The 27,562-nt window shown below is 35.2% G+C and overlaps 1 protein-coding gene across 5 annotated transcripts in view; it reads left to right on the top strand.

Moving 5' to 3' along the window:
- Positions 1 to 1,939: 1,939 nt before the first annotated feature.
- The window catches only part of SEC24B (SEC24 homolog B, COPII coat complex component), a 30,896-nt gene continuing 5,273 nt past the window's right edge, over positions 1,940 to 27,562 (top strand). The window contains exons 1-19 of one of the 5 annotated variants that reach the window (XM_058192894.1): positions 1,940 to 2,156; positions 2,813 to 3,520; positions 4,966 to 5,127; positions 9,578 to 9,682; positions 12,356 to 12,436; positions 13,739 to 13,929; positions 15,498 to 15,673; positions 17,047 to 17,149; positions 17,660 to 17,786; positions 18,032 to 18,141; positions 18,275 to 18,387; positions 19,692 to 19,810; positions 20,594 to 20,649; positions 21,184 to 21,390; positions 22,964 to 23,087; positions 24,549 to 24,707; positions 25,639 to 25,812; positions 26,021 to 26,131; positions 27,339 to 27,514. In XM_058192894.1, the coding sequence (XP_058048877.1) occupies positions 2,830 to 3,520; positions 4,966 to 5,127; positions 9,578 to 9,682; positions 12,356 to 12,436; positions 13,739 to 13,929; positions 15,498 to 15,673; positions 17,047 to 17,149; positions 17,660 to 17,786; positions 18,032 to 18,141; positions 18,275 to 18,387; positions 19,692 to 19,810; positions 20,594 to 20,649; positions 21,184 to 21,390; positions 22,964 to 23,087; positions 24,549 to 24,707; positions 25,639 to 25,812; positions 26,021 to 26,131; positions 27,339 to 27,514 (2,985 nt within the window). In that variant the 5' untranslated portion in view covers positions 1,940 to 2,156; positions 2,813 to 2,829. Of the gene's footprint in view, positions 2,157 to 2,812; positions 3,521 to 4,965; positions 5,128 to 6,560; positions 6,582 to 6,605; positions 6,904 to 9,577; positions 9,755 to 12,355; positions 12,437 to 13,738; positions 13,930 to 15,497; positions 15,674 to 17,046; positions 17,150 to 17,659; positions 17,787 to 18,031; positions 18,142 to 18,274; positions 18,388 to 19,691; positions 19,811 to 20,593; positions 20,650 to 21,183; positions 21,391 to 22,963; positions 23,088 to 24,548; positions 24,708 to 25,638; positions 25,813 to 26,020; positions 26,132 to 27,338; positions 27,515 to 27,562 lie in introns of those variants that run through there. The other 4 variants (XM_058192895.1, XM_058192897.1, XM_058192896.1 and 1 more) reach the window with 4 other exon arrangements.

Consider the following 27,562-nt stretch of genomic DNA (forward strand, 5'->3'; position numbering starts at 1 on the left):
ATTCTATTCTATTCTATTCTATTCTATTCTATTCTATTCTATTCTATTCTATTCTTAGTATTTACTAATTTAGAGGGGATTTGTCACTAGAATAGAATATTCAAACTAAATTCAAATATATATATATATATATACACATACATACACACACACACACACACACACACACTCACAAAACAATTCAATGTAGTTTAACTTTTCTTGAGCAATTATTGAATAATTCAAGAAATTTAACTTATTGATATTCTCTTCTAAAATTATGTGCTTCAAATAATGTTTGAAAGGTATTACTGGAAGTGTAATCAAAACATAAATAGAAATAGTAATTCTAATGACTGTATTCATTGGGCAAAATAATAGATAATCAATGTCCTCGTAGTTTGTAACCACACATTCAAGTGTGCAAGAAGCAGTACATTACTTCTGTGACTTCTAGAAATCTGTTATGTATATATATATATATATACAATTATTAAAATACAATCTCAGTACCTCACAGATGCCAAAATGAGGAAAATCCTTTTTGGTCTTTAAACATGTTTGGGACATATGTAAAGCATATATAACACATCTAAGATTACATGGTCATTCTGTGATAAAAAAACACAAACCTATTTGTCCCTTCTTTGTTCCTAAAGAATATCTTTCTTCAATAAAGTTTTTTTCTGATTTGACTCAAAACTGAAATTTTAAACATGATTGTTGGCATTGTAATTGAGTATGAGCGTAGCCAGGTAACCAAAAACACTGTCTTTATAAAACATACTAAGCAACAAAGTACATTATGACTGCTATGTGAACTCAACCAGTTGTTTATTCAAAATACCAGGATCACTTAGGTAGCAGCACCTAGCAACCTTGGCTCCAAATCAGACCTGATTAGCCTAGTGTAGAAGATTGTTAGCGAATATCCTCGTCGTAAGTTATACATGTAAAACACACAATCGTGCGCACACCCAACCTTAGAAGGCAGCAGTAAATTGCTTCTATAATATTGCCAAGGAAACTACATGCCCATGTAATCACCCCCAGAAGCCAAGCACAACACAAAGAAACCAATGCTTTCACATTATACTGTAGTTAAACTACAGCTTAGAATAGAATAGAATAGAATTTTTTATTGGCCAAGTGTGATTGGACACACAAGGATTTTGTCTTGGTGCATATGCTCTCAGCTTCAACCAAAATCTTCAACCAAAATCTTCAACCAAAAACTTTCTACTATTGACCTCACCCCATTCCTAAGAGGTCTGTAAGGGGCGTGCATAAGAGCACAAGCGTGCCTACCATTTCTGTCCTATTGTTTCCTTTTGTTATATCCAATTAATATAGTTATTACATACCCATACTTATATATATGCTTATATATTGTATAATTATTTCATACTTATGCTTATATATACTGTGTGACAAAATAACTAAATAAAAATAAAATAAATAAAAATAAGTAAGTGTACATAAAATAAAAGATATCTTCATCAAGGTACAACACTTACAACACTTAATGATAGCCATAGGGTACAAATTTAACACTTAATGATACAATACTTAATGCTAGTCATAGGCTACAAATAAGCAATCAGGAAACAATATCAATATAAATCGTAAGAATACAAGCAAACACAGTCATTTCCGTTTATAAACTTTGGCTTTTATCTGTCATTGAGTCAAGCCATCCATCCATAACTTATTCAATAAACCAACACTAAACCAACCATTATGAAAATACTAACATTACTCCAATTCTGCGCTCACCACTATAAATGTTTTTTTCTACCAGCCATGGGGCTGCTTATCTCTTGGCCGAGAGGAAGTCCCAGCAAAACCACACATTCGCAGCGCAAACTGGAAGACATTTTAGACCAATAGGCGCTGCCCATTGGCTTTCTGAGGCGGAGCTTCCGGGGTCACGATTAAGAGGTAGCGGTTTCCTTCTGGTCGGCCAAAAGGGCATATAAGGAAGTCCCGTCCGGGCCTCAACCATTATCGTCGCCGACTTCAGCAAACGGTGTGGGAAGGAAGAGCTGTAAATAAACACTGGCCCGGCGAGGAAGGGCGGCTAAGCGGGACAAGACGGGTCGGAGACGTCATTAGGAGAAACGAATAGGCTGCGCAACAAAAATTTTGATCGTGGCCGACTGACTTGTTTCCCTCGGGTAAGTACAGGGACATTGAACTGGACGGGAAGCCCCGAGAGAATAGATTATCCCTGTGATCTAGAACATTAGGAAAGATGCAGCACGGACCTCAAAGTAAATCGAAGTACCATCATGTTATTTATATCTATGTCTGTCTGTGAATCTATAACACAATATATAGGATAAGATTAAATCTTAGGCTAAAACACGAGTTGCCTGTATTTGTTATAATTTAAATATTTCTTGTTAGCATCTTTAAATTTTGATTTTTCTGTTATATATCACTGTGTAAATATCTAGTTTCCATTGAAAAGCGAAATAAGTTGTGAGCATTTACTGTATTCTGTCTATAAGAAGAATTCTGTAATTATAAAATTATATACATGATATTTTCCACTCATTTTTGATATTAATTTTTACATGAACTGTTTCAGTGGCTGCAACTTGTCATTATGCAGGTTTCTTCAAAATTATTCATTCTCTATACTGATTGAGCGATTTTATGTCACCAAATTAGCGTCAGTGGTTAGATTGATAGACCTTCTCCGGCAAAAACAAACATCCTAAAACTAATTTGTGTCTTCCCCCTTTTTTATATATGTCCTACTGATATTTGAGTTCATACATTTCCTTTAAAGTGTAAGCACTTTTAATTGCTGTACTCTCTCTTTCAGGACTATCACATAATCTGATGCAGTTCTCTCCTGGATATGGATCACATCCTCAAAACTATAAAGCTCCCTCAGGAAACTTCTCACAAGTGCCCAGTACAGCGATTCCTTCACAGCTGGAAAACTATTATGGTGCAGAATATTATTCTCCCCAATGTTCTGTACCAGCACAAAATCCTAATGTCTCTTCTGTGACACCGAAGATGTTAAATTCACAGGGATCACAACACTTGTACAATAGAGCACCTCATAATGCAGAACCACCAGGACTTTTCCAAGGAACAGTACCTCCTGCATCCCAGTTGCATACCAGCATTTCACAGTCATATTCTTCATTTACTGGTCCCTACAACAATTCTGTCTTGCATTCTGCTAGCTCTTCTGTTCCATCTCAGGGATTTGTTGCTTCCTCTAGTCATTATTCCATGCCTCCTGTGTCTAGTGCTGCATATCCTAATATTGTATATCCTCCCATGTCCACTGACAATCCATATGGGCAAATACCTAGTACCCAGCCTGTGATGGCACATGGCCATTTGAATGCAGCAGGTGCTTATTCTAATCAAATTAGAGCCCCACCTATAGGACAACCCAGAGTTCCTTTGGGCTACACTTCAGCATCATGGAGTGCTCCAGAGCTCCAGTTGGCTCAGGGGAATCATGGCAGCTTTATAGGATCTCTTCCTGAAGCAAACAACACAAAGAGTACAGGTATTGCATGGAGAAATTATATGTGACAGAGAATACAGATATGTTTAAGATGACTTGACTGTTGTTGTACATAAAGTGTGCAAGCTAAGAAAGCTAAATGTTTTTACAAAAATGCTTCATATTTTCAATTTTTTTCTCTTCTCTCCAGTTTGCTTTTTCTTTCTGAACTATAATATAGTAATAAAGTAACTTGGTGCTGTTAAAATAAATTCTTGGCTTATGTGCAAAATTGTTTGGTCTATTTAGATCACCCATATCTTTAAAATATTACAAATTATTTACAGGATAATAACCATAAGCAATATGTTGCCTTTAGAAGGCAACACTGATTTGTGCATTACTCCCAGACTGCTTTCACTTTATTGCTTTTTTAAAAAACTAGAAGCTGATTCTTCATTTTCTTGCTGATATTAATTATCCTCAATAGACTAATTTGTTTCAATGTTTGGGTGCCTGTAAGCAAATACATGTACAGGTAGTCCTTGACTAAAGTTGACAATTGAGTCCAAAATTTCTATTGCTAAATGAGATATTGTTAAGTTCAGTTTTGCCCCATTTTATGACCTTGCTTGCCACAGTTCTTAAGTGAATCATTGCAGTTGTTAAGTTACTAACACAAGAAAGTTGCAGAAAGTGATCACGTGACCCTGGGAAGTTGCAGCCATCATACATATGAGTCAGTTGCCAAGCGACTTAATTTTGATCACTTGACTGAAAATTTTGCAATGATCGTAAATGTGAAAAATGGTCATAAGTCATTTTTTTCACCTCCATTGTAACTTTGAACTGTCACTAAACAAACTGTTGTAAATCAGTACCTGAATAGAAAGCAAATATGTGTAATGAAGCAAATTAGTAATAAAAAGATAAAAATCCTACATAAATTTCTCAACTCTTTTTGAAAAATTCTTCATTATATTCATCTGTTGCAGGGGTGTGAAACTTGTGGCATCATGTGACGTATTGCAACCCCCCCCCCTTTTCTAAACCGGGCATGGGCATAGCCAATGCGTGACACATCCGGCCCGGGGGCCACGATTTTGACAGCCCTAATCTATTGTGATATAACAGGCATTAAGAATTAGATGCTGAGTGTAATCGGAGTGGGTTCAGTCATTAAGACAAAAGGTTCCGCTATCTTCTCTTTCATGAAAATAAAAATTACATTGTAAATATGGGATTTGTCATCTTTGCTTGCTTTTCTTGCTAAGTCATTTAAGACTTAGACAAAATTATCAAGCTATATTAATAGGCATATTGTAAACGACCCTAATTTTTATTACAAACTTTTGAATCCATTATCTGCATGCTTCTGTTCCTGCCATTTTCAGAAATTTCATTCTGTATCTGTTTTTAAATGTTCAATTGCTGTCACTTCGAAAATGATTTGTAAATTAGCATAAGCAATCCATTCTAATATATACTCCCCATGTTTGATTTTTCAGGGTCACCACATTATGTAAATCAGAATATCCAGTCAGTAAAACCTAACCAAGGAGTGGCTTTAGCTGCAGCTTCTTCAGTTAAAACATCTATTGCAGAGAAGACAGGAAAGCCTATCAGTTCATCTTGTCTTACACAGTCATCAGATTCTTTTCTTCATGAAGGTATAGAAATTGGCTTAAAAGAAAAAAAAATATGTGTTCCAAATTATATTTTAATAAAACAGCTATTGGTTGGTATGGGTAATCCTGAAAACAGTGTATAGGCCTGTAATTTTAATATTTGTAAGATTTTAGTTCTAATTTAACTATAGTCTATGTTTTACAATGCATAAATAATGTATGTAATTTATACTATTGTAAGCTGTCCAGAGTCACTTGGGACAGTGAGATGGGCAGCATATAAATTTAATAAATAAACACTACATATTTAATTAAAATATAAGAGCCTGCAACTAATGCAAGACAGCATTTGTCTTCTCAGATTTGCAGTTATAGCGTCAGAATCAAGTTGTCCCAATGGTGATCTTTTAAATACTGTCATAATGCATGCTGTATTTTTAGGAGGATGTACAAATTTATCAAATTTATTTGCTGCCCATATCACAGTTCAAAGTGACTTTGAGCAGCTTAGAGCAAGATAAAACATACAAACATTTGACAATTGTAAGTATAAAAACAGATTAAATTACAAAAATTAAATTTATTTTCACGTATGTACAAAATGTTCTGGGCAAGACAGTACAGACGTTTTTAGGTGGCCCATGCTCAAACCCAAAATGTCTGATTTTGGACATCAACCCAGATCGGTTTGTTTTATTTCAACTGGAAGCCAAAATCTGTTTGTTGAGTGTTCTGAATATTTTACTCTCCTTTAATTGCTATAGTTGGAAAATGTCTTTTGTTCTTGTTCCCATTGTGGTTTTTTTTTTGTAATTCTCCTGCTTTGGCCATAGTAATAGATGAGATCCGTCATGTCCCTATTGCTGTTTAGCTTTGGCCAGTTGTGATATATAATGTTTTAATTTGGAAGTAATACCATAGGATTCAAGGAGGGCATAGCACAGAGAGAATTAATATGTCATTGGACAAAATCTTAGAGAGAAAGAAATTGCTGTGAGAGCCATTAGATTCAGTGCTGGACTGGAGCTTACATCCAGTTGGCAACCAAAACTCTTATGAACCAGTGCTGCAAGATTTCTGTTGAAATGTGAACAGATGAAGAGATCACTGACTAATTAAGGTTTACATGTCTCAACATCTGATCCCTCAGAATATCTACAAATCAGGAAGAATTAGGAAGCCTTTGTATGTGTGTAGTGAGTATCATCTCCAAAGGAACTCAAAGTTCTTCAATTGGTAGGAGAAAAAGAGCATGTCTTGAGTTCACGTGCACACTCAGCCTCAAAAAACTCATCCATGTATTATATTTTTTTCACTCCAAGGTTCTATGCTAATAACTTACTTTGGTTTGGTTACTTGATTTAGAATTTTTGACTTTGTTATTCATTCATCACTGTGTTCTGTGCATTTGTTTGAGAAGACTTCAGAGACAGCTTCCAGGAAGAGGTGGTTGGGTTGAGGCTACTACATCAGGCCTCCAGAACAGCCAATAAATAGTAAGCAGAGGATTAGTTTTCCTGCATCTTTTGCTGCTTTCTTGTGGTTGTCCAGATTTTTGTGACCCAAGTGGCTTATGCTGAATGCCATTGTTTTTCATGGGTAAAACATATGTAGCTATTCTGAGATTAGATTTTGTTGAAACATAACAGGCAAATCATGTTAGCTTCTGTTTTTGCTAAAGTGCAATTAGCCCCACAGAGGGGTAGAACTTCCAGATTTCAATGTTTTGTTTTGGGTTTATGGTATACAGTTTATTGAAGAAATACAGAAGGAAGTTGTATGGTGAGAACTCTCAGGAGTCATTCTGATTGTTATCAGGTATTATTTATACTTTAGTAATATGTTTAATAATATGCCCAACAATTTTAATATCTCTTCCCAATGGAAAGCCAAATGGGTCACTGAATACCCAGACATACCGTGTTTCCCCGAAAATGACCCTGTCTTATATTTTTTTGAAGCCTAAAATAGGTGCTTGGCCTTATTGCCATGCGCTCAAAAGCCCGATTGGGCTTATTATCAGGGGATGTCTTATTTCAAGGAAAACAGGGTAGGTAGACATATAAATGACCCCACAAAAAGGTGCCACTTCAGTAATGGACAATCCTGAATATGTTTTGCACCTCACATAAGCTGAAGTCATACATCGATCCAGTATCTGATTTTTTTTTCATATAAACGATCCTGCACTTCAATGGTTAGATGGCCTAGATATTGGTATTACACTTAATAAATAAATGACTTTAGTAATAGCTATTGTAAGTTAGTTAAAACTCTCAATAATTGTTCAGTTATTCAGTCACTTCTGACTCTTTGAGACTACATGAACTTCTTTTTGCCAAGATTTTCTCCTGATGACATATTTTTTAAAGTCTTGTAAGTTTTGACTTGTGCCATCAATTTTGTCAACTTGTTTTCTAATGATCTTTTATTATTGCTTTCAAATGATTTCTGCACATCAGGGTTTTTCATTTATATCTGCCATTTCTTTACATATCTAAAATATTTAAGTCTTATTTCCCATTGAGCTTCCATTGAGCAGTCTTGAGTTTGCATCATGGAGTATTGAATGATTTGTTCTTCTGGTCCAAGTTGTTCTTAATGATTTTATTTAGCTTTTTCATGGTCTACATTTCACAGCCACATGTTATAAGTGGGAGAACCATGAAATTGACAGTATTTACTTTTGTTATTAGTGTGATGTCTCAGGAGTTAAATTTTGTCTAAATTTTTCACTACAAATGACTGGTACCTAATCAACACATAGCCAAGGGTATTTGGAAAAAATAATTTGAATGTTGGTCATATCTTGAAACATGTTTCAAAACATATATCTGTTTTAAACGTATAAGTGGAACCTCCTTTCATAAAAAGTCAGGTATACTTTATGCATTCTAGTTGCTGTAATTAGAAGGTTTTATCAAAATAATTTTCATTTCCATTGCTGACAACCCCATTTCCTCTTCTTTCCTACATCATAGTTTGAATATCCAGTAAATGATTGTTTCTGTATAATGAAAGTTGTAAATTTCCAATGTAATGTTATGTAAAAACGAGGGCACTCTGCAGATTAAGGAAAATATAATAATTTAAAAATAATCACATTGAAAATGCATTTTAATGATATCAAAATGTTCTAATAGTTGATTACTGCTCATTTCCAATTAGGAAAAAATAATTTTAAAAACTTCCTGAAGGAGATTTTGGTGTATTTTTGGATTTTGTTTGTTTTTTTCTTAAATTCTCAGACTTGCTATTCAGGCTCCTCCTTGCTAACTTCCAGTTTCATATACAGATGTGCATGAATTAATACTATAGTTTGTTTAACAGTTTTGTAGACACTAAATTCCCAAACTGTCAATTGCTATAAGCTGTTACTTGCAAATAAAAGCCCAGGGTCATCTCTAAAGCCAGATATATACAAGTTTTTCCATATCAGCTCATATTGTACACCAAGCTTTTGTTATTAGCCTGATACAATTTCTTTTACTCTTAACTGGAATTCATTGAGTTGATGTAACTAAGTTTTATTCAGATCTGTTCAGTGATCCATGACCATCCATCTACATTCTTTAAGAATTTTTTCAGAGAAGACTTTCTCAGTTATCTTGATCAAGAAATCACCTGAAGCTTTGCTGAAATGCTTCACTTCACTTCTTTTCTTTGCAAATAAATATAAATAAAATCCCATTTAAAGTATCATTTGGGGGAGGGGATGAAGGAAAGAGAGAAGAATCTTCAGTCTTAAGAAGCTGTGGAATAGATGTTGATACTAAGGATTACCTAAGATCTCTTGCAAAAAGTCCTTGACATTTTGAAACTAGATGGGCTTTAATAGTGAGTTGCTTCCAAGACCTGAAAATATTATCCTGATCTCTATGTCAAGACTGATGGATTTACATTGCTGGTTAATCTTTATTATTTGTTATTCCTTTCATTGATATACTATTACCTCCCAATGGCTTTCAGTCATAAAACAAAGCACAGTATAGTTTAAAATTCACCATACTATTCAACATAATATGGGTGTGTTAGATCAGTGTTTCTCAACCTTGGTAACTTTTAAGTTCTGTGGCTTTCAACTCCCAGAATTTGCCAGCCAGTATTCAATGCTGGGAGTTGATGTCTGCATATCTTAAAAATGGTCAAGGGTGAGAAAGACTGTTTTATATTTCTACATCAAGAGCAGTGGTTTATCATTGTAACTAGATAATAAAGAAACAATTTTGACTTCTTAAAATCTCTTAACAATGGGTAAATTGTGTTCTGTTCTACTACTAAGTTTCTCTGCCTGTTACTAACACCACAGCATTTCAAAACTGGTGGTTAACTTCTATAAAGAGAACTTATCTGGGGTTAACTAGGTTGCTCTTCATGTTAGTGTCCTTCGTTGTGCTTGGATTGGTGTTACTTTAATGCTTTTATTCGTGCTTTCAATTTCTTGCCTTTCCTGTGTGTTTGACTCCGGTATTTGTGCTTTCCACTTTTACAGGCATGCAGTATGGTGGATATGTTAATAATCAAGCTAGCTCTTCAGCAGCTCCCTTGTCATCAAGTTCAGATGATGAGGAAGAGGAGGATGAGGATGAGGAAGCAGGTCTGCTTTAGCTTTGCACCAGTATTTCTAACTTTTCACTTTTGATGGCATTATTCCATTTCTTCAGTGCAAGTAATTCAAACAATCATTTTGGAGCCTAAATAATATACATTTAAGAGTTGAAAAGATTTGAATAAAAGATGCCAGGGCTTCATTATTGAAATATTTTAAATGTTTAGATAGAGGTTAGTCACATGTAATTGAATAGAGCTTACTTCAGGATAGGTGGCTGTAAAAATGAGCATCCCCTTCATTAGAAATAGGTTTACAGTATTTGATATAATATGTGTAGTTTGGAAGTGTTTTTTAAAAATATCCTTTCTTCCTTTAGCATCACTGTAAATACTAAATACACATTGCTTTCCCATTATGGAAGCAGTCTTTTCATCTTATGCTAAGGCAAATATTGCAATATGATAAATTGTTAGCCATTGCCAATACATTACATTCTGCCTTTCCTGAAAAGGAGACTGTCTGTCATGTGTAGATTATTTCAGTTTTAATAAATTTAGGCAAGCATCTGAGAAAAATGAACTTGAAGATGCTTGAAATCAAAAGATGATTGACTAAAGCTTTATCTTTAAAAAGTGTACCTACAACATAATTTAAAATATGAAAATGAACTTTTTGTAAGAAAGTAAAAAAAAAATTAAAACATTTTTTTTTAAAAAATGGAAGAGTGTTATTAAACCATGTACAATACGTATAAATGCTTTGTATAGACTAGCGCAATGTGTATGGCAATATTTATATACTTAGCATATAAAAATGTGCTTTCAATAATAGCCTAAAGATTTTGAAATTTCAGTGCCGTTCTCAAGCTAAAATTGTTCTGTTTTCACATCAACACAGGTTTATTCTTTTTCATAATAGAATGTAAAAGTTTTGGCACTGTCAGTTTCCTTGTTTTATGTCATATAAAATGCTATGAATCACCAATGCCAGATGCTAATATTCTAAGTTATATTAGTTATAACTTATAACTAAGTTATATAGTGTAATTAATGTCCACAATCCGTTTAAAAGAATTAAAAATTGATATTAATTACTGACCAGTTTGTTTAATATATTCAGTCTCATGTACTTAGTAGATGCTAAGAGAGTCAAGTTATTTAAAATCAAAAAGATTACTATGAAATTTCTGTTCCAGCTGCTTTGGTCATCATATTTCTTAAAATTAGTATAGTAATGGGATAGTGTTCCATCTTCTACTATTCTAATTATTGAAAGACTGAATAAAAAGCACAAATGAATTAGAAAATGTATTCATAATTGAGGTGGGATAGCTTTAAGATTGTCCTACCTCAAACATTTTATCCATTTGCTTGCAAAGTTGGAGAATTCATTGCAATGTGAGAATTTTTCTAGAGTACTACAAATGTATTGGAGATTTTTTTTAACTTGGGAATCTGCTGAAATACAAAAGTCTGATATAAATATTGGAATGTTGATACTGAAACCTAATTTTTAATTTGGTTTTCAGTTTATCTTTTTGCTGAAACCCATCTGGCAAATGGCAGGTAGTATTGACTCACCTTCTACAGAGCAGATGTGTAATATCCCAGTATAATAAACAATTGTTATACATTGGACATTGACACTGGAATCTTTGTAAATTTCTAGGAAGTAGTAAAGGTCATTTGAGTTCAATAGGACTTACTTCCTGGTAAGTCTTTATAAGAAAGCAACCTTTGAGTTGAATGCTTCTGTCATAATTAGTCAAGTAACACCTATAAATGGTGATTTTTTTTTTAGCATAATCTTTTGAGGTATACAGCCCACACAACCTCTTCAGGCATGTGTTTGTGTCAAATTTTCTCTGCATGTTTATACTTTGTTTTGTGGACCTAATGGCTGGAAGAACATGAACAGTTCAGATTAATGTATTGAACATAATGATCCCTGATATTTTGCACTTTAACAACACTCAACAAAGAGCACAGTATGGTTTGTAATAGTCATAAGGCCCCATCCTCTGCCCAAATTTTTCCTTCAACAGAAAAATCTTTCATTCGATGAAAGAAAATTTTGGAGCCCCTCTGTGTGTGCGTTGTTTGCTGCACATTTATTGCAACAGAATTCCTGCATGGATTAACACCATTGTGTCTTTGGTTTATAGTTACTTAATATCAAAGAATGTTTGTGTTTGTATTTCATGAAATGACCATGAAATGTATCTTCATAAAGGAGGTTATTCGAATATGTATAAGGACATAAGAAAAATCTGCACCAAGGGAATCCTTTGCAAAAGGTCCTTGATTATCGTTTTTCTCATAGTTGTGTATTTGCAAATGCTTCTAAAGCATAACAGGTTTTATTGCCCTTGTTCATCTTTGCAAGTGACCCTCTAACTCGGACGTTTCTGAGTGGAGAGACATAATATGTAGATACTATCTTAAAAGTTACAAACAAGAATAAACATGGCTAACTTTTCAGATTCCTGCTTTTTGAATTGGCTTTTCCCATGCTTAGCTTTTTAGTGTACTTAAATAGATGCTAATATACTTGTTCAGTTGACTTCAGCTGTTCTTTACAAGTAAGTTTTCTAGTAACTTATGAAATTACCAATAGATTGCAATTCTCTGTAAGATCTTTATAGTTTTGTAGCAGATAGTGTTATACATCTATTAGCATGTACGTATTATCTGTTGAATGTCTGTATTTTCTCTCTAGCTATTGACAGCTCTTCTACTACTAGCAGCGCATCTCCTGTTCTCAACAATTATGACACTCTTGAAGGCGATGGCTATCCAGGTGAATTGTGTTCTCTTTAATAAGTAATATTTATCAGTACCGCTTTTTAAAAATAAATTTACAGTAATAAGGCCAGCCACATAGTTGTATCTGATCAACTTTTACGAGATTTAAAAAATTAATTAGGAATAAAGGCAGGGGTGGTATTCACTTACCTTCACTACTGGTTCGCACATGTGAGCATGCTCTGCATGCGTGATGGCGGGTGGGTGGAGCCTCCCGCAGACGCCGCTACCGGTTCTCCCAAACCGGATACAACCGGCTGAATACCACCACCGAATAAAGCTTGTTAATATTTGGGTGGAAGATCACTAGGAAGTTCCAGGGCTGTAAGCTAAACTAGGAAGTTAAAAATCTCCCAGAAGAAAACTTTGGCAAAAAAAGCTTTGTATTATTGCCAAGTTATAAATAGAATTCGCCACGAAGGAGCAAATTTTTGAAGGAACTAAGCATGTCATAAAAACTTTGTCACGTAAGTGTAATGATACTAGCTCTGGGCATAAGATATTTATGTAACTTTGTCATGGCAGATAAACAGGCATCAGAAATAGAGTCATATTTCCTGTATTTTCTCACTCTTGCTTATCAGCTATGCCTACCAAAAAGAGAGAGAAAAAGGCAGATTTCTGTTTGGGGTAAATAAAATAAGTAAAGTAAAAAAGTAAAGTAAAGAGCATTTAGATCCACCTTTCTTTAGGAAGTTTGCCAGCATTTTATTCTATCAGAGTGATCTGTGCAGTTGCAAATTTCATTCATTCTTAAAAACTTGCAAAGATGGTAATTTATAGAACCCCTGAAATTTATAAATAGGAACAAGCAATCTAGCTTTTTCCTTTCAGACTACGATGTATCTTTTTGATAGCTGATGTCAAAGATGCTCACTTATTATATTGCCAAAATAGAACCTCAAATCAAATGTTATATTCCATATATACTCTTACTTTTATCCCATGTAGCTTAAAATAAATTTGTTTTAAGACTACAGTTAAATGAACAGTAAAGATAAAAAGGTAGTTTTGTAAAGTCAACACCATTTAAATTTAAAAAAGAATTTGTTTGATTGTTTGGCTATTTGGTTTGAAATCATTTAAAATGTGTTTAAATCATTGTTTTGAATGTGTCCATTTGGAAAAAAGAAATACAAATGCATCTTTTTAATTTTATTCATTAAACGATATATAGCATGTGTAAGTCTACAGCTTTGCTAATAATAAATGTATAATGCTTCTATATTTGGCTCGGCTTTATTTTGATGCTTGTGTTTTATAAGAAAGAAATTTTAACCTTTTTTTTCCTGTTTAGAAACATGCTCTGCAGCAAGTAGCCCACCTCCTATTTCCTCTGTTCCTCAGATGTCTAAAGTCTCCAAGTCATTTGGTTGTGGGTATCCTCCCCTTCAGCCAGGATACCAGAATGTGACACCATCTTTGCCATCTCCTGCCATGCAACCAAGTAACTCTGGATATAATTCTGGATTTTCGCAGTATCCACAGGTTAGGAATCCCGAAAACCTTGTATCCATGATGAAGCTTGCGTCAAATAAATTGAATAAGAAAGAATGTTTCATTATGCATGATTAGGCTTAGATTGTGGGTGCTTTGAATTAGAAAACTACTTTCCATAGTTCAGTTAAAGGAAAAGTTTATTCATATTAAATGTATGCTTTATGTTTTTTTATGTCTTTTACCTGTTTATTTGGACATCGTAATCTGCCCAACATCTACTGAAGCAGCTAACTATAACAAATTTAATGAAGTAAATGAGTACATAGATAAATGGTTTTGTTTCCCTAGCAAAAAAGAGGATTCACAATGTTTATAACAAAGAAAATCTTAATTGAAACTAGAAACTATATTCTGTAATATTTAATTATCCACAAGACAGGCAAGTTTGTAATTGGTTAATATAAAGCATTTTTTCAAGTTGTGTTTTAGATGGTCTAAGAAAGGGCAGGGGGTGTCAAATGCCTCTAAATATTAAAAAACACCAATTTATACAGAATGTTGTTATTATTATTATTATTATTATTATTATTATTATTATTATTATTATTATTATTATTATTATTATTATTATTATTATTATTTAATTTGTATACCGCCCTTCTCCCGAAGGGCTCAGGGCAGTTTACAGCCAAGATAAAATACAATGGAAACACATACAATACTAAAAACAGACATTAAAAAACTTATTAAATTTGGCCCAATTTTAAAATACAATCAAACCCTATAAAATTAATAAAAATTAAAACCCATAAAATCAACTACAAAATTAAAATTCAAGCCAGTCCTGCGAGACGGAATAGATAAGTCTTAAGTTTGCGGCGAAAGGTCCGAAGGTCTGGTAGTTGTCAAAGTCCAGGGGGAAGTTCGTTCCACACGGTAGGAGCCCCCGCAGAGAAGGCCCTTCCCCTGGGGGCCGCCAGTCGACATTGCTTGGCTAACGGCACCCTAAGGAGTCCCTCTCTGTGAGAACTCACAGGTCGATAGGAGGTACAAGATGGCACTAGACGGTCCCGTAAGTATCCCGGTCCTATGTAAAGATGAAAATTCTTGTCACTAGATCTGTGTACATCTAATTTTCATGTGTATGAGTTTGAAAGCAGGTAGGGAAAAATGGCTTGTAGGCTGAGGGAGAGATGGCTGTGGAAGTGGGTAAAAGGTAGGTAGCTGACCTCTGCCATAATGTCCCTCATAATCCCCTAACCACCACTATTACTACCAGGTTTTCATTTTGATTTGAAAATTGGGCAGGGATGGGACAGAATGTTTATCCTTCTGACTTTTGATACAGGATTGCTTTTGCTCCCTCTCAGTTTTTATTTTACTCAGCAGATGATGAGCAGCTGTTATGAAGAGGGCATTTTGCTTTAAAGGAAACAGGGAAGGGGGGAATGAGCTTCTACTTAAAGTGGTCTTCTGAATCCAACCCGGATTGGGATGGCAAATTAAGTACTGTGGCATAGGAAATAGGACTTGAAGTTCTGGAAAATATTATTGGAGGATGTGAGGAAAAGGGTTGAATGTTTATTTTAATAGTTTTTAAAAATGTCTTTTTTCAGGTATATCCTACCATGAATCAACTATCAGCTAGTTTGGGAGGACTTGGAATACAGCAGCCAGAAAGTCTGAGACCATTGAATCTTATTCAAGAAAGAAATATTCTACCTATTGCTCCAGTTTCACCTCCTTTGCCTAATCTGAACTCTGATCTGAAAAAATTGAACTGCAGCCCAGAGTAGGTATAACACAACAATTTTTTGCATGCTGAGTTCCTCAGCCAGCAAAGCTCTGGGAGTTGAAGGCCACAAGTCTTAAAAGAGCCAAGTTTGCAGACCCCTGATATAATCAAATACCACAGGTTGCATCGAATGTCAGGACACAACTCCAGAAGGGTAGTATTTGCATAATGATATCACTGCACAGATGGTGTCATTTTCACTTCATCATGGTTTGCTGTGGTTGCCATTGATACAAGTCACTTTGAAAACTATTCTGAAAACATTTGACTGAAGGGAATTAAGAATACTTCTTTTCAGTCTTTCCACATTTTATTCTGAATCCTGTAGAACGGGAGTTCCCAACTCCCGGGACGCAGCCCACTACTGGGCCTTGGCCTGCTCAGAACTGGCGCACGCAGCTTGACTTGTGCAAACAGTGATCTGGCGCACATGCGCAGCTTGACTTGTGTGAGCAGTGAACTGGTTCCCCTCTCCCCTACCAGGCTGCCAAGCCGTAAAGGTGGGGGACCACTGCTGTAGAATGACAAATAGTGAAGTCAGATATGAAGCTAGTACGTGTAAAGGGAAATGGAAAAAATAATTTTTATTGTTATCTGTTTCTCAGTTAAAATTGATACCACTACTTATTATCAGGTCAAATCTGTTAATGGATTTAATTTTAAACTAGGATTTCGTCTGAGCAAAGGAGAATTTAGTACACATATTTTGGTTGGATGAAAGTACAAAGCTGCCCACTTCCACTTGTAACTGCTTGAACCATTAGGAAGATCCATTCTAAGTTTTTTTTTCTTTAACCATTAAGCTACTAGGGGCTCCTTCCTCTCTTGTCTGATTGTTTCCTAGGTAGCATCTCTTCCTCTTTCCCTAAGGTCCTTCCCACATTCCTATACAGTCGTCCTCTCATGACTGAAAGGTAGTAATTCTAACTTGGTCATTCTGGACATTCAGCCCCTGCTCAAGCAGCAGTTGGATGCTATGGACAGAGGACTTTCTGCCCAGCTCTAGACAGACATATTTGACTTTCCTTAAAGCCTGAAGTCATTGATTGGGCAAGAGAAGATATATAATTTTCTATTCCACATTTCTTGTATATGTCGTAATTTATTTTTGTATTTTAAAACATTTGCTCTACTAATAATTTGCCAGTTTAATCTTAATAGGCCTTCTCCAATACATCCAATACATTCAATGGAATTCAGTCTCTGGAGTTTCCAGGCCATAAGAACAATGAACATACATGATTTTGGCCTGTGTAGGATTTTTGGCAAGCTCTGTAATGTGGCTCTTGAACATTTAGGATTTTTTTCTATAAAACAATCAGTACTATTGTTCAAAATAATTGACATGTGTATTTGTGATTTTTCTGTAGCTCGTTTCGATGCACTTTGACAAATATTCCTCAGACTCAGGCACTTTTAAACAAAGCAAAACTTCCCTTGGGGTTGCTTCTACATCCTTTCAGAGATCTAACGGTAAAACAATTTTTTATTGCCACAAGTTTTTATTTAGCTAAATTTGAATAAGGTGATCAAGTATTTTGATTTATATGTTATAGAAGTACATACATTTTGTGTAGTACTGTAATGTTTTTTAAGTGATGGAAGCTGTAAATTGTGTTGGCTGTTAATGGGTCAGATATCTAAACAAAAATATACCACTGAAAACCGGGAAAATATTTTCAAGGTAATATTGACATTTACCGATTTAAATATATTTACTTGAATTCAGTGAATTCAGTAAATCAGTAAATTTCAGTAAATTTTCAGTAAATCTTGAAAAATTAATTCACAATGTTAGTTCGTGTAGTATTGCTTTCTGTGGCTGGGCTCTCCAGCTTACTACTACTTAACTTATTATAGAAGAATAGTTGTTTCTAGTACTTAATGTCTGAACAGTGCAACTTAACATTTGTTGCTGGGAGTTTAGGATAAAAGGAAAACAGTTTCTCTCAAATTAATTCTAGAATTTTGTTGCTTTTTTAGCACTTGCCTGTGATAACATCAAGCACCATTGTGAGGTGTAGATCATGCAGAACCTACATCAATCCTTTTGTGTCTTTTATTGACCAAAGGCGATGGAAATGTAATCTATGCTACAGAGTTAATGATGGTAAGTATTAATCCTTCTGTAATATACCCAATGCCTCCAGAGTTCCAACTTTCTCAGTTCAATATCAAAGAATCTTTTTCCAGGTATTGTAACGTCTGTGTTTTTAGATTTGCACACTGTTGTATTTCTAATTTAAATAATTGTATGTGCTGATTTTTCTATTTGGTTTTATCATGCTGATTTCTTCATTTTTTAACTTTATTGTTTAAATGACGTAAGTGCAATACATTTATTTTATAATTTAGTTCCTGAAGAATTTATGTACAATCCTCTGACAAGATCTTATGGAGAGCCTCATAAGCGTCCAGAGGTCCAAAATTCTACTGTGGAGTTCATTGCTTCTTCAGACTACATGGTAAGTTTATAGTTTTAAAAGGTAATATTTTATCGTCCACATATGTGTAAAAATGGACTACAGAAATGGCAAACCTGTTTAAGGCTATAACAGATCTAATAAGCACATTAATAAAATCAATCTTATCTTACAGCTTCGTCCCCCTCAACCTGCAGTATATTTATTCGTGTTTGATGTGTCCCATAATGCAGTAGAAGCTGGATACTTAGAAGTTGTGTGTCAGTCTTTGCTGGAAAACTTAGACAAGTAAGAACTTTCTGTATTTATTGGACACAACAATACTTTTTTTTAAAAGCATAAGGAAGATTGGATAGAACTTGTGGAGGTTTTTTCCACTTGAAATGAAGTGTCTTAATGACACTGAAGTGTTTAAAAAGTCATGGTGGTGCAATGGTTAGAATGCAGTATTGCAGGCTAACTCACTGGTCACTACCAGGAGTTCGATTCTGATCAGCTCAAGGTTGACTCTACTGAGGTCAGTAAAATGAGGACCCATTTTGTTGGGGGCAATATGCTGACTCTGTAAACCATGTAGAGATAAAGCACTGTAAAGTGGAATATAAGTCTTAAGTGCTATTGCTAATGATAATGTGACTTCCAAGTAGTTGTGGAACTGAGCTCCTTGGTGAGACTGTGCTATAGGAAACAGCCCCTCTCTTTAGCAGCATGCTCAGTCCAATGTTTAATGAAAAACTAGGCACTGAGAGCTTAAACTTCTCCTTTTCTTTTTCCATATTTTACCATACCACAATTAGCTGCAATTTTACATAGCTAGTTTTCTAATTACCAAACAAGTAGAAGCTGAGTGGGGTGGGGTGGGGTGGGAAGAGAATATTTGAACCAGCTATGTTCAGGTTTCATTCATATCTTCTGGGTCCATGATAGAAATTAGTTAATAATGTGCTAGATCAGTGGTAGTCAACCTGGTCCCTACCTCCCACTAATGGGCGTTCCAGCTTTCATGGTGGGCGGTAGCTTCATGGTGAAGCACTTTCCTTTTTTTTAATTTAATTGACTTTAAAAAAAAATTCATAGCATTATTTAAAAACATTTTCATTAGGTTTTCATAAAATTCCCTGTGACAATTTAAATTTCTGAAAATATACTATTTGTATTGCCCGCACCTAAGTTTAGTTCACGTTACATAAGTGAAATTAAATGGTGCTATAGTGTGACCACAAACAAAAGAGCTTAGTCCCAGAATAGTCGTGCATCTCCCCCCACACCACCCAGCTGTAACAGACAAGCAGAGCTGGTAGCCGGCGCCCATCCCCCAAACCCAGTAGACGATGCGTGAGAGGCATATGCAGATAACATTACACGGTGCATTACTGTGGAACCGGTGGGCGGTTAGAAAATTTTATTACTAACAGAGATACAGAAGTGGGCGGTAGGTATAAAAGGTTGACTACCCCTGTGCTAGATAGTGTTCATTAGGAGAATATTATTTTCTAAGATAAATTAATTATCATTTACTAGCATTAAAACCTCTAGAATATACCTCTGTACTGCAGGAACATATTTGCTTTTGTTTTATATTAATACTAAAGGTTGCCTGGAGATACAAGAACAAAAATTGGCTTCATAACATTTGATAGCACTGTTCAGTTCTACAATTTGCAGGAAGGATTATCACAGCCTCAGATGCTCATTGTTTCAGAAATTGATGGTAAGATTATCTGAACAGTTGGAAGAATAAAAGTGAGAAAAGGTAACACAGAATTCAGTATGAGTTAGCTCACTTTAAGATGTTACAGAATATTACAACTATGTGGGAAAACATCACTTCAGTTATTCTAGTTTGATCATACTGGAATTGAATGGTGTTTTCTTTTCCCAAGTCATGTTTGCAAGTTAATTTAAAAACCAGTCAGGACAGACTAGGATAGTATAGGAATAACATATTTGTTCTCTTTTGCACATTTGTTGTTGTTAGTTGCGAAGTCGTGTCCAACCCATCACGACCCAATGGACAACATTCCTCCAGGCCTTTCTGTCCTCTACCATCCTCTGGAGTCCATTTAAGCTCATGCCTACTGCTTCAGTGACTCCATCCAGCCACCTCATTCTCTGTCGTCCCTTTCTTCTTTTGCCCTCAATCTTTCCCAGCATTAGGCTCTTCTCTGGTGAGTCCTTCCTTCTCACTGGGTGGCCAAATTATTTGAGTTTCATCTTTAGGATCTGGCCTTTTAAAGAGCAGTCAGGGTTGATCTCCTCTAGGACTGACTGGTTTGATCAGCTTGCAATCCAAGGGACTCACAGGAGTCTTCTCCAGCACCATAGTTCAAAGGCCTCAATTCTTTGGCACTCAGCCTTTTGCACATAGAGAAATGTAATTCAGTTGTAATAGTGCATTACATTTGCATCTGACCATTTTTGCTATTTTACTATACTTTTAAAATTATATTACATTAACATAAGAAATCAAAAGTGAAACATGTCTTCTCCATAGATGTTTTCCTGCCTATGCCTGATAGTCTACTTGTCAATCTGCATGAAAGTAAAGAGGTAAGAGAAATACAATAGCATTGCAACAATAGATATGAAACTGAAAATATTCATGGTAGCTTCTTTGCTTGTGATTAAATTAATTTAGCATATTAGTGTTGATATTAAGATAGTATCTTAAAAGGACTTGCATGTTTTCATCTTCATCTTAGAATATACATTTTTCCTTTGTTTTCTACAATTCTGTATAGTTTAGAGACTCAGAAGAGATTTGATCAAATAAACAAGATGTTTGCGATATTCAGAACTTAGTTTAAAATAATTCCGTTGCAAGAAAAAAAGGGAAGAGTAGCTGGTGTAGCACAGACAAAATTTATACAGATAGGTCAGTGTACCCTGGAGGGGGCACCACAGGGCTGTGTGTGTGCATGTGACTGTGTGTTCTGCTCTTGGGTATCTTGGATTTCATTTAGAAAAATCAGATTCATAGATCATCGCTGAAAATGGACTTTTTAGAAATCTAGACTTGTATTGAATAATATGCTATAAAAGTATTGCTGAGATTTCTGTGTTCTTTTTCATTTTATTTTCCAGCTAATTAAAGACTTACTGAATGCGCTACCAAATATGTTTACCTACACAAGAGAAACACACAGTGCATTAGGCCCAGCTCTTCAAGCTGCCTTTAAACTGATGTCTCCAACTGGTGGGCGTGTGTCTGTGTTTCAGACACAGTTACCTTCTGTGGGCACAGGATACCTACACTCCCGGGAAGATCCTAATCAAAGGTCAAGCACCAAGGTATTTGTTTCAGATAAGGAATTAATTAGACAGGCTGGAAGTGTTTGGTAGAAACATTAGCCGGCATGCTGATTGAGAATCTCCATATTCATTCTAACGAACCGAATGTTGAATGTTCAAACTGTATGTGATGCTTAATGAAACACTATAAACGTGGTCCCTGCCTTATTTTAGTGGAATACTGCCCAGTCTAAACTGCTAACATCATTCCTAACATAATAATCACATAATTTGAACAGATCAAAAAAAAAAGTCCTGGAGGAAGATGTTACATAGTGTTCATGGGTTTTTGAAGGTTAAGTTTTCAGAAAGTATATGAATGGTTTCAATATAGAACTGGAAAATTCTATTGGTTTCTTTGCAAAGCGCTCAACACCCATGAAGAGCATTGGGAAGAGTCAGCTGATGCAAAACTGCAGCTGTAGAGATTGTTTAAGTATGCCTTTAGAAGTTAACACGTGTTACACTTCCTGTACTGGTTACTAGCTTCCTTCCAGGGCCAGCTCAAAATGCTGCTTTTGACCTTCAAAACTTCTTTTCTGGCATGGGCCAGGTTAAGTGAGGAACTGCCTCTTCCCAGTTACATCTATCCATCCCATCAGGTCTGGCAGAAAAGGCATGTTGTGGGGTCCCATCTGCAGAAGAGTTCCATTTGACTGTTTTCTGCCATGAGACTTGATCTCTGGAACATCATCTCTCCCAATCTGAGATTAGCCTTCTGAAAAGTCCTCAAAACTTTTTTTCCCCAGCAAGCTTGGGGATGCCCTATTACCAGGGAGTCCACCTGTTAGCTACATTATATGCAGTCTCTTCCTTCTTGTGGCCTTGTTTTATGCATGTTTATTATTTTTAATTGGCTTTGTAGAATATTTTAGTTGTAAATTTTATTATATGCCTCTCATAGTCACTTTGTGTGAGAGAGGCGGCAATATGAACTTGAGAAATACAGATAAGAGAGCAAAACAATAATTTATGTTTATATATCTTCACTTCTTACATTGTTGCTGTAGGTTAAAACTATTAATTTTCAGCTTATTTTTAAAGTAACTATCATGTAATATAAGTAACGTATTTAATACCTGGGATAAATACAGGGGAAGAATAAGTCCTTAGTAAGAATTTTCATTGTTGCTTTGCTAGACCTAAGCACAAAGGAATTCACTCGGTGAAAATTTGTCTCAATAATAAGTTCTAGTTATTAGAAGATGAAAGTAATTTTTTTAAAAAAAAACAGGAAATATAATAAGTTGTATTTTATTTATATATGATATTATATTTCTGTAGATTTATATATAGTTTCAGCTGTTACATGCTGAAATATATTCATAACAATCAGATGTTAACAGTGTATTTAATTTGTAGACAGTTTAGACCAGGGGTATCAAACTAGCATCATCATGTTGTCATCATGTGATGTATCACGACTTTTTCCCCCTTCGCTAAAAAGGGGTTGGGCATGGGCAGTACGTGATGCATCCAGCCTGCGGGTCGCACGTTTGATACCCCTGATTTAGACAAATTTTGTTCTATTGCATCAATAATCTTACTTTTTTTGTTGTTGTTGTTGTATTAGGTTGTTCAACATCTTGGACCTGCAACAGATTTTTATAAAAAGTTGGCACTTGATTGTTCAGGACAGCAGACAGCTGTGGATTTGTTCCTCTTAAGTTCACAGTATTCTGATTTAGCTTCTCTCGGTAAGGATGATTAACTTGCAATTACTTCACAGTTTAACGCTTTGAGGAATCCTCCATCTTACTTTGTCAAAAAATTTTTTTATAAAGTTTCAAAACATGTTTGCATTGAAAGAAGGTGGTTAATACTTCACACAAAAATTTGAAATATTGTAAAGGGATGGCATCTCATTTTTAAATTTTAAATTTTTTCTATATGATTATTGTGTCGGTAGATTGTCTCACATGCCTGATACGTCTCATATAATAATTCTGCAAACTTGTTGTAAAGTATATAAAGGAAGCCCTACTGTGTAAACCAGGGATAGTCAACCTTTTTATACCTACCGCTCACTTTTGTATCTCTGTTAGTAGTAAGATTTTCTAACCGCCCACCGGTTCCACAGTAATGCACCGTGTATCGTTGTCTGCGTATGCCTCTCACGCATCGTGGATTGGGTTTGGGGGAGGCGCCGGCTACCAGCTCTGCTTGTCTGTTACAGCTGGGTGGTGTGGGGGGAGATGCGCGAGCTATTCTGGGACGAGGCTCTTCTGTTTGCGGTCGCACTATAGCACTATTTAGTTTCACTTACGTAACGTGAACTAAACTTATGCGCGAGTAATACAAATAGTATATTTTCAGAAATTTAAATTGTCACGGGGAATTTTTTGAAAACCTAATGAAAATGTTTTTAAATAATGCTATGAATTTTTTTTAAAAAAGTCAAATTAAAAAAAAGGAAAGTGCTTCAGTATCGGACAAAACCTCTACTGCCCACCATGAAAGCTGAAACGGCCACTAATGGGTGGTAGGGACCAGGTTGACTACCATTGGTGTAAACTATTTTGAGTTCCTAAGAAAAAAGGCAGAGTATAAGTATCATAAATAATTGGAATGAGGAAAAATATAGTAAATGAAGCTTACTGTACTTTACAATTGTTCCTTTATGTTGATACAACAATCAGGTTAAGCAGGTATTGATTAAAGAGTACTTTGGATCTGGACTGAGCATGCTTGCTGTATCTGGCAGTGGTGTCTTAAAAGATTAACTTTCCTTGGGACTGGGATTCTTTCAGAACCTGCAGTAGATAAAACCAGCCCATTCCAAGTTCTAGAATAGCTTCCTCACTTAGATCCAAAGACTGCACACAGCTGGTATTTAATGTGTATGGTAATATTTCAGATTTTTTTTTAAGTACAAAGGGAAAATGCATTATGAAATGTCTAAGAGATAGTACAAAAATTAAAATGGGAAACATTGATATCATCTTTATGCAGCTTGTTCCTCATATGTTGTATCGAAAGTCTTCACCTGGTTTTCTTTGGATAAAAACTTGCATTGTCTATCAGATGCTAGAACGCTTCCTATAAACATTAAAAAAAATTATTTTCTGTTTTCCAGATATTGAATATTTGTTTTAAAAATAGAATATATGCTGCCTGTATTGACTGGATATTAACCATTTTTTCATCCTTCCCTAAAGCTTGCATGTCCAAATATTCTGCTGGATGTGTCTATTATTACCCATCTTTCCATCATATCCACAACCCTGTTCAAAGAGAAAAACTGCAAAAAGATCTTAAAAGATACTTTACACGAAAGATTGGATTTGAAGCTGTAATGAGAATAAGATGTACAAAAGGTATCATCATTTGAAATAAAAGTACAATGTTTTCCCCAAAATAAGACCTAACTGGAAAATAAGCCCTAGAATGATTTTTCAGGATGCTTGTAATATAAGCCCTACCCCCAAAAAATAAGCCTTAGTTAAGATCATCAGCCAGATGGATGCATTTAGTTCCATATTTTTCCCCCAAATAAGACCTAATTGGAAAATAAGCCCTAATTTTGGAGCAAAAATTAATGTAAGACCCAGTTTTATTTTCGGGAAAATATGGGTAGTTTGGATATGCAGATATCATTCAGAATGCGTATTTTTAAAAAAATGATTCAGAATTACTCAGATAAATTAATTCCCTTGAGTGCTTTTGTGAGAGTTTAGGGTTATTCTATCACTTCTGCAAAAGAAAATTTATGAAGATTGGTGCATCCTTACCTTGATTGTGATGATTTTTCTACTAATTGAACTGACCAAAAAAAAAAAAAAACCACCTTCCAGATAGTATTTTTTTCAGACTTAAAATAATACATGCACTATTTTAGCTACTTTTTCAAGTAAGATGTTTCTTCATTTTTAGTTGTTTGGAATCAAGGCAAAAGTTTACGAAGTTTGCAGGGATATTTTTTGGGAGGTGGGGGTGAAACCCACACTTACTGTTTTGCACCATTTTTCCCACTACTGTTCCCAGTCTCTGCAATTTCTTGTAAATTCTCTCGTGTCTGGGGTGGGTTGGAGGGAGGACCAGAGGAAACAAATGTGTTTAGTGACCCAAATGTTTCCTTTCACCAGTACATATTTTGTCTTCAAATTGGCTGTTGTAGTCTGCAGTATACTTTTTAGAGAGAGAAAGCACCATTAAACTCAGTTAATGTGCTAAAGCTATTAGATGTATTTATCACGTCTTTATTACTGGAATGTTAACTGAAACTTTGCTTTTTTTTTTTTCTTCTAGGGCTTTCCATTCATACTTTTCACGGTAACTTTTTTGTGCGATCTACTGATTTGTTGTCACTTGCAAACGTAAATCCTGATGCTGGATTTGCTGTGCAGATGTCCATTGAAGAAAATCTCACAGATACATCACTAGTTTGTTTTCAAACAGCGCTTTTGTATACTTCCAGCAAAGGTAATTTTAGAGAAGCATAATAATTGTTTCTAATATCTTTTCTATAGAAAAGAACAAAAATAAAGGCTGATGGCTTAGAAAAAGTGTTCCCTTTGATTTGAAGTAGCTGGCATATTGCCCTTATGTGACTAGTAAATGTATATTTAAAAAATTTTGGTCAGAAATAAACACTGCATATTTATCACTGTGTGGTTGGATCCTAATACAGGTGAACGGAGAATTAGGGTGCATACACTTTGTTTGCCTGTAGTGACTTCCTTGATGGATGTTTATGCTGGAGCAGATGTGCAAGCAGTTATATGCCTCCTAGCTAATATGGGTAAGTTGAAAATAAATGTTCAAATATCACATTTTTTTGCAGTTAAAAACGGATAGGCAGTGGGAAGGCACCTTTCTTCTGCCCTGCCATGGGATTACAGGGGCTTTAGTCAATGATGTTATGATCACTACATACTGTATATCAGAGAAATTTTGGGAGTGGGCGTGGAACAAGCTGATATTAAGAACTACTATAAGTGCCCCAAAGGTGCTTTTTCAAGAGGCAACTGGACTTTCTGGTTTTTCTTTAAAGACGTTTCGCTTCTCATCCAAGAATGAGACGCGAACTGTCTTCAAAGAAAAACCAGAAAATCCAGCTGCCTTTTGAAAAAGTACCTTTGGGACAACTATGACCTGGATGACCGGGAATCTCCATAGACATTTAGCGATGCAGAGTTGAAGAAGCTTCTTGGATGAGAAGCGAAACATCTTCAAAGAAAAACCAGAAAGTTCAGTTCCCTCTTGAAAAAGCACCTTTGGGACAACCATGACCTGGATGTCTGAGACTCTCCATAGACATTTGCTATAAATGCCGTAAACATGGTTATAGAACTCATTTCATTCCTTAGTCATGGATACAACTTCTTCCACTACCCAGGTATTCCAGAAGGATTCCTGGGGATGGATATTTGTTGATGTGGGCAGCTATAGATGTAATAAATAAATAAATGCCACCGTTTTAAATTATAAAAGAACTATTAATATCAAACTAAATATTATATCAGTTAGACAATAACTGTTAGTAACTTTATAAATTGCTCATCACCTTGGATGTGTGTGGTAAATAACACTGTTACTATAAATGCATGCAGGGAACAGATCCAGTGAGTACAACATACTGATTATTAATGGCAACATACTCAGTTGATATAGAGCTTATAACTTCAAATTTTATTTTACAGCTGCTAAGTAAGATAAAACACGAACTACAATTTATCAATTGTAGATTCCCTTTCTGTCCTCTCTAAAAGGGTTTTAGATAATTATAAAATATGAGGTGTGCTTCCTTTAATGCAATATAATTTAGTCTTGTTCGCTGTATTCCGGATCAGCTGAATGTTTAATATATTCAAAGCTATCTAGAAAAATGAAAATGTGCTAGCAGAACATTAATCATATGATTAATAATTAATATTAATCATAAACTTTCATTGCCTCTTTTAATATGGTTCCTTCACAATTATTTGCTACTACTTCATTTTCCACAGCTGTGGATCGATCTGTTTCATCAAGTTTGTCAGACGCTAGAGATGCTTTAGTCAATGCGGTCGTAGATTCGCTGTCTGCATATATGTCAACAGCATCAAACCTCCAACAAACTTCTTTGATTGCTCCATATTCTCTCAGGCTGTTCCCTCTGTATATTTTGGCTCTTTTTAAACAGGTATATAACCTCTGATAAATAGCAATTCAAAAGAAGTAAAATCTGTTT

The sequence above is a fragment of the Ahaetulla prasina genome, chromosome 8 (assembly GCF_028640845.1).
Source record: "Ahaetulla prasina isolate Xishuangbanna chromosome 8, ASM2864084v1, whole genome shotgun sequence".
In the NCBI taxonomy this organism is placed as follows: Eukaryota; Metazoa; Chordata; class Lepidosauria; order Squamata; family Colubridae; genus Ahaetulla; species Ahaetulla prasina.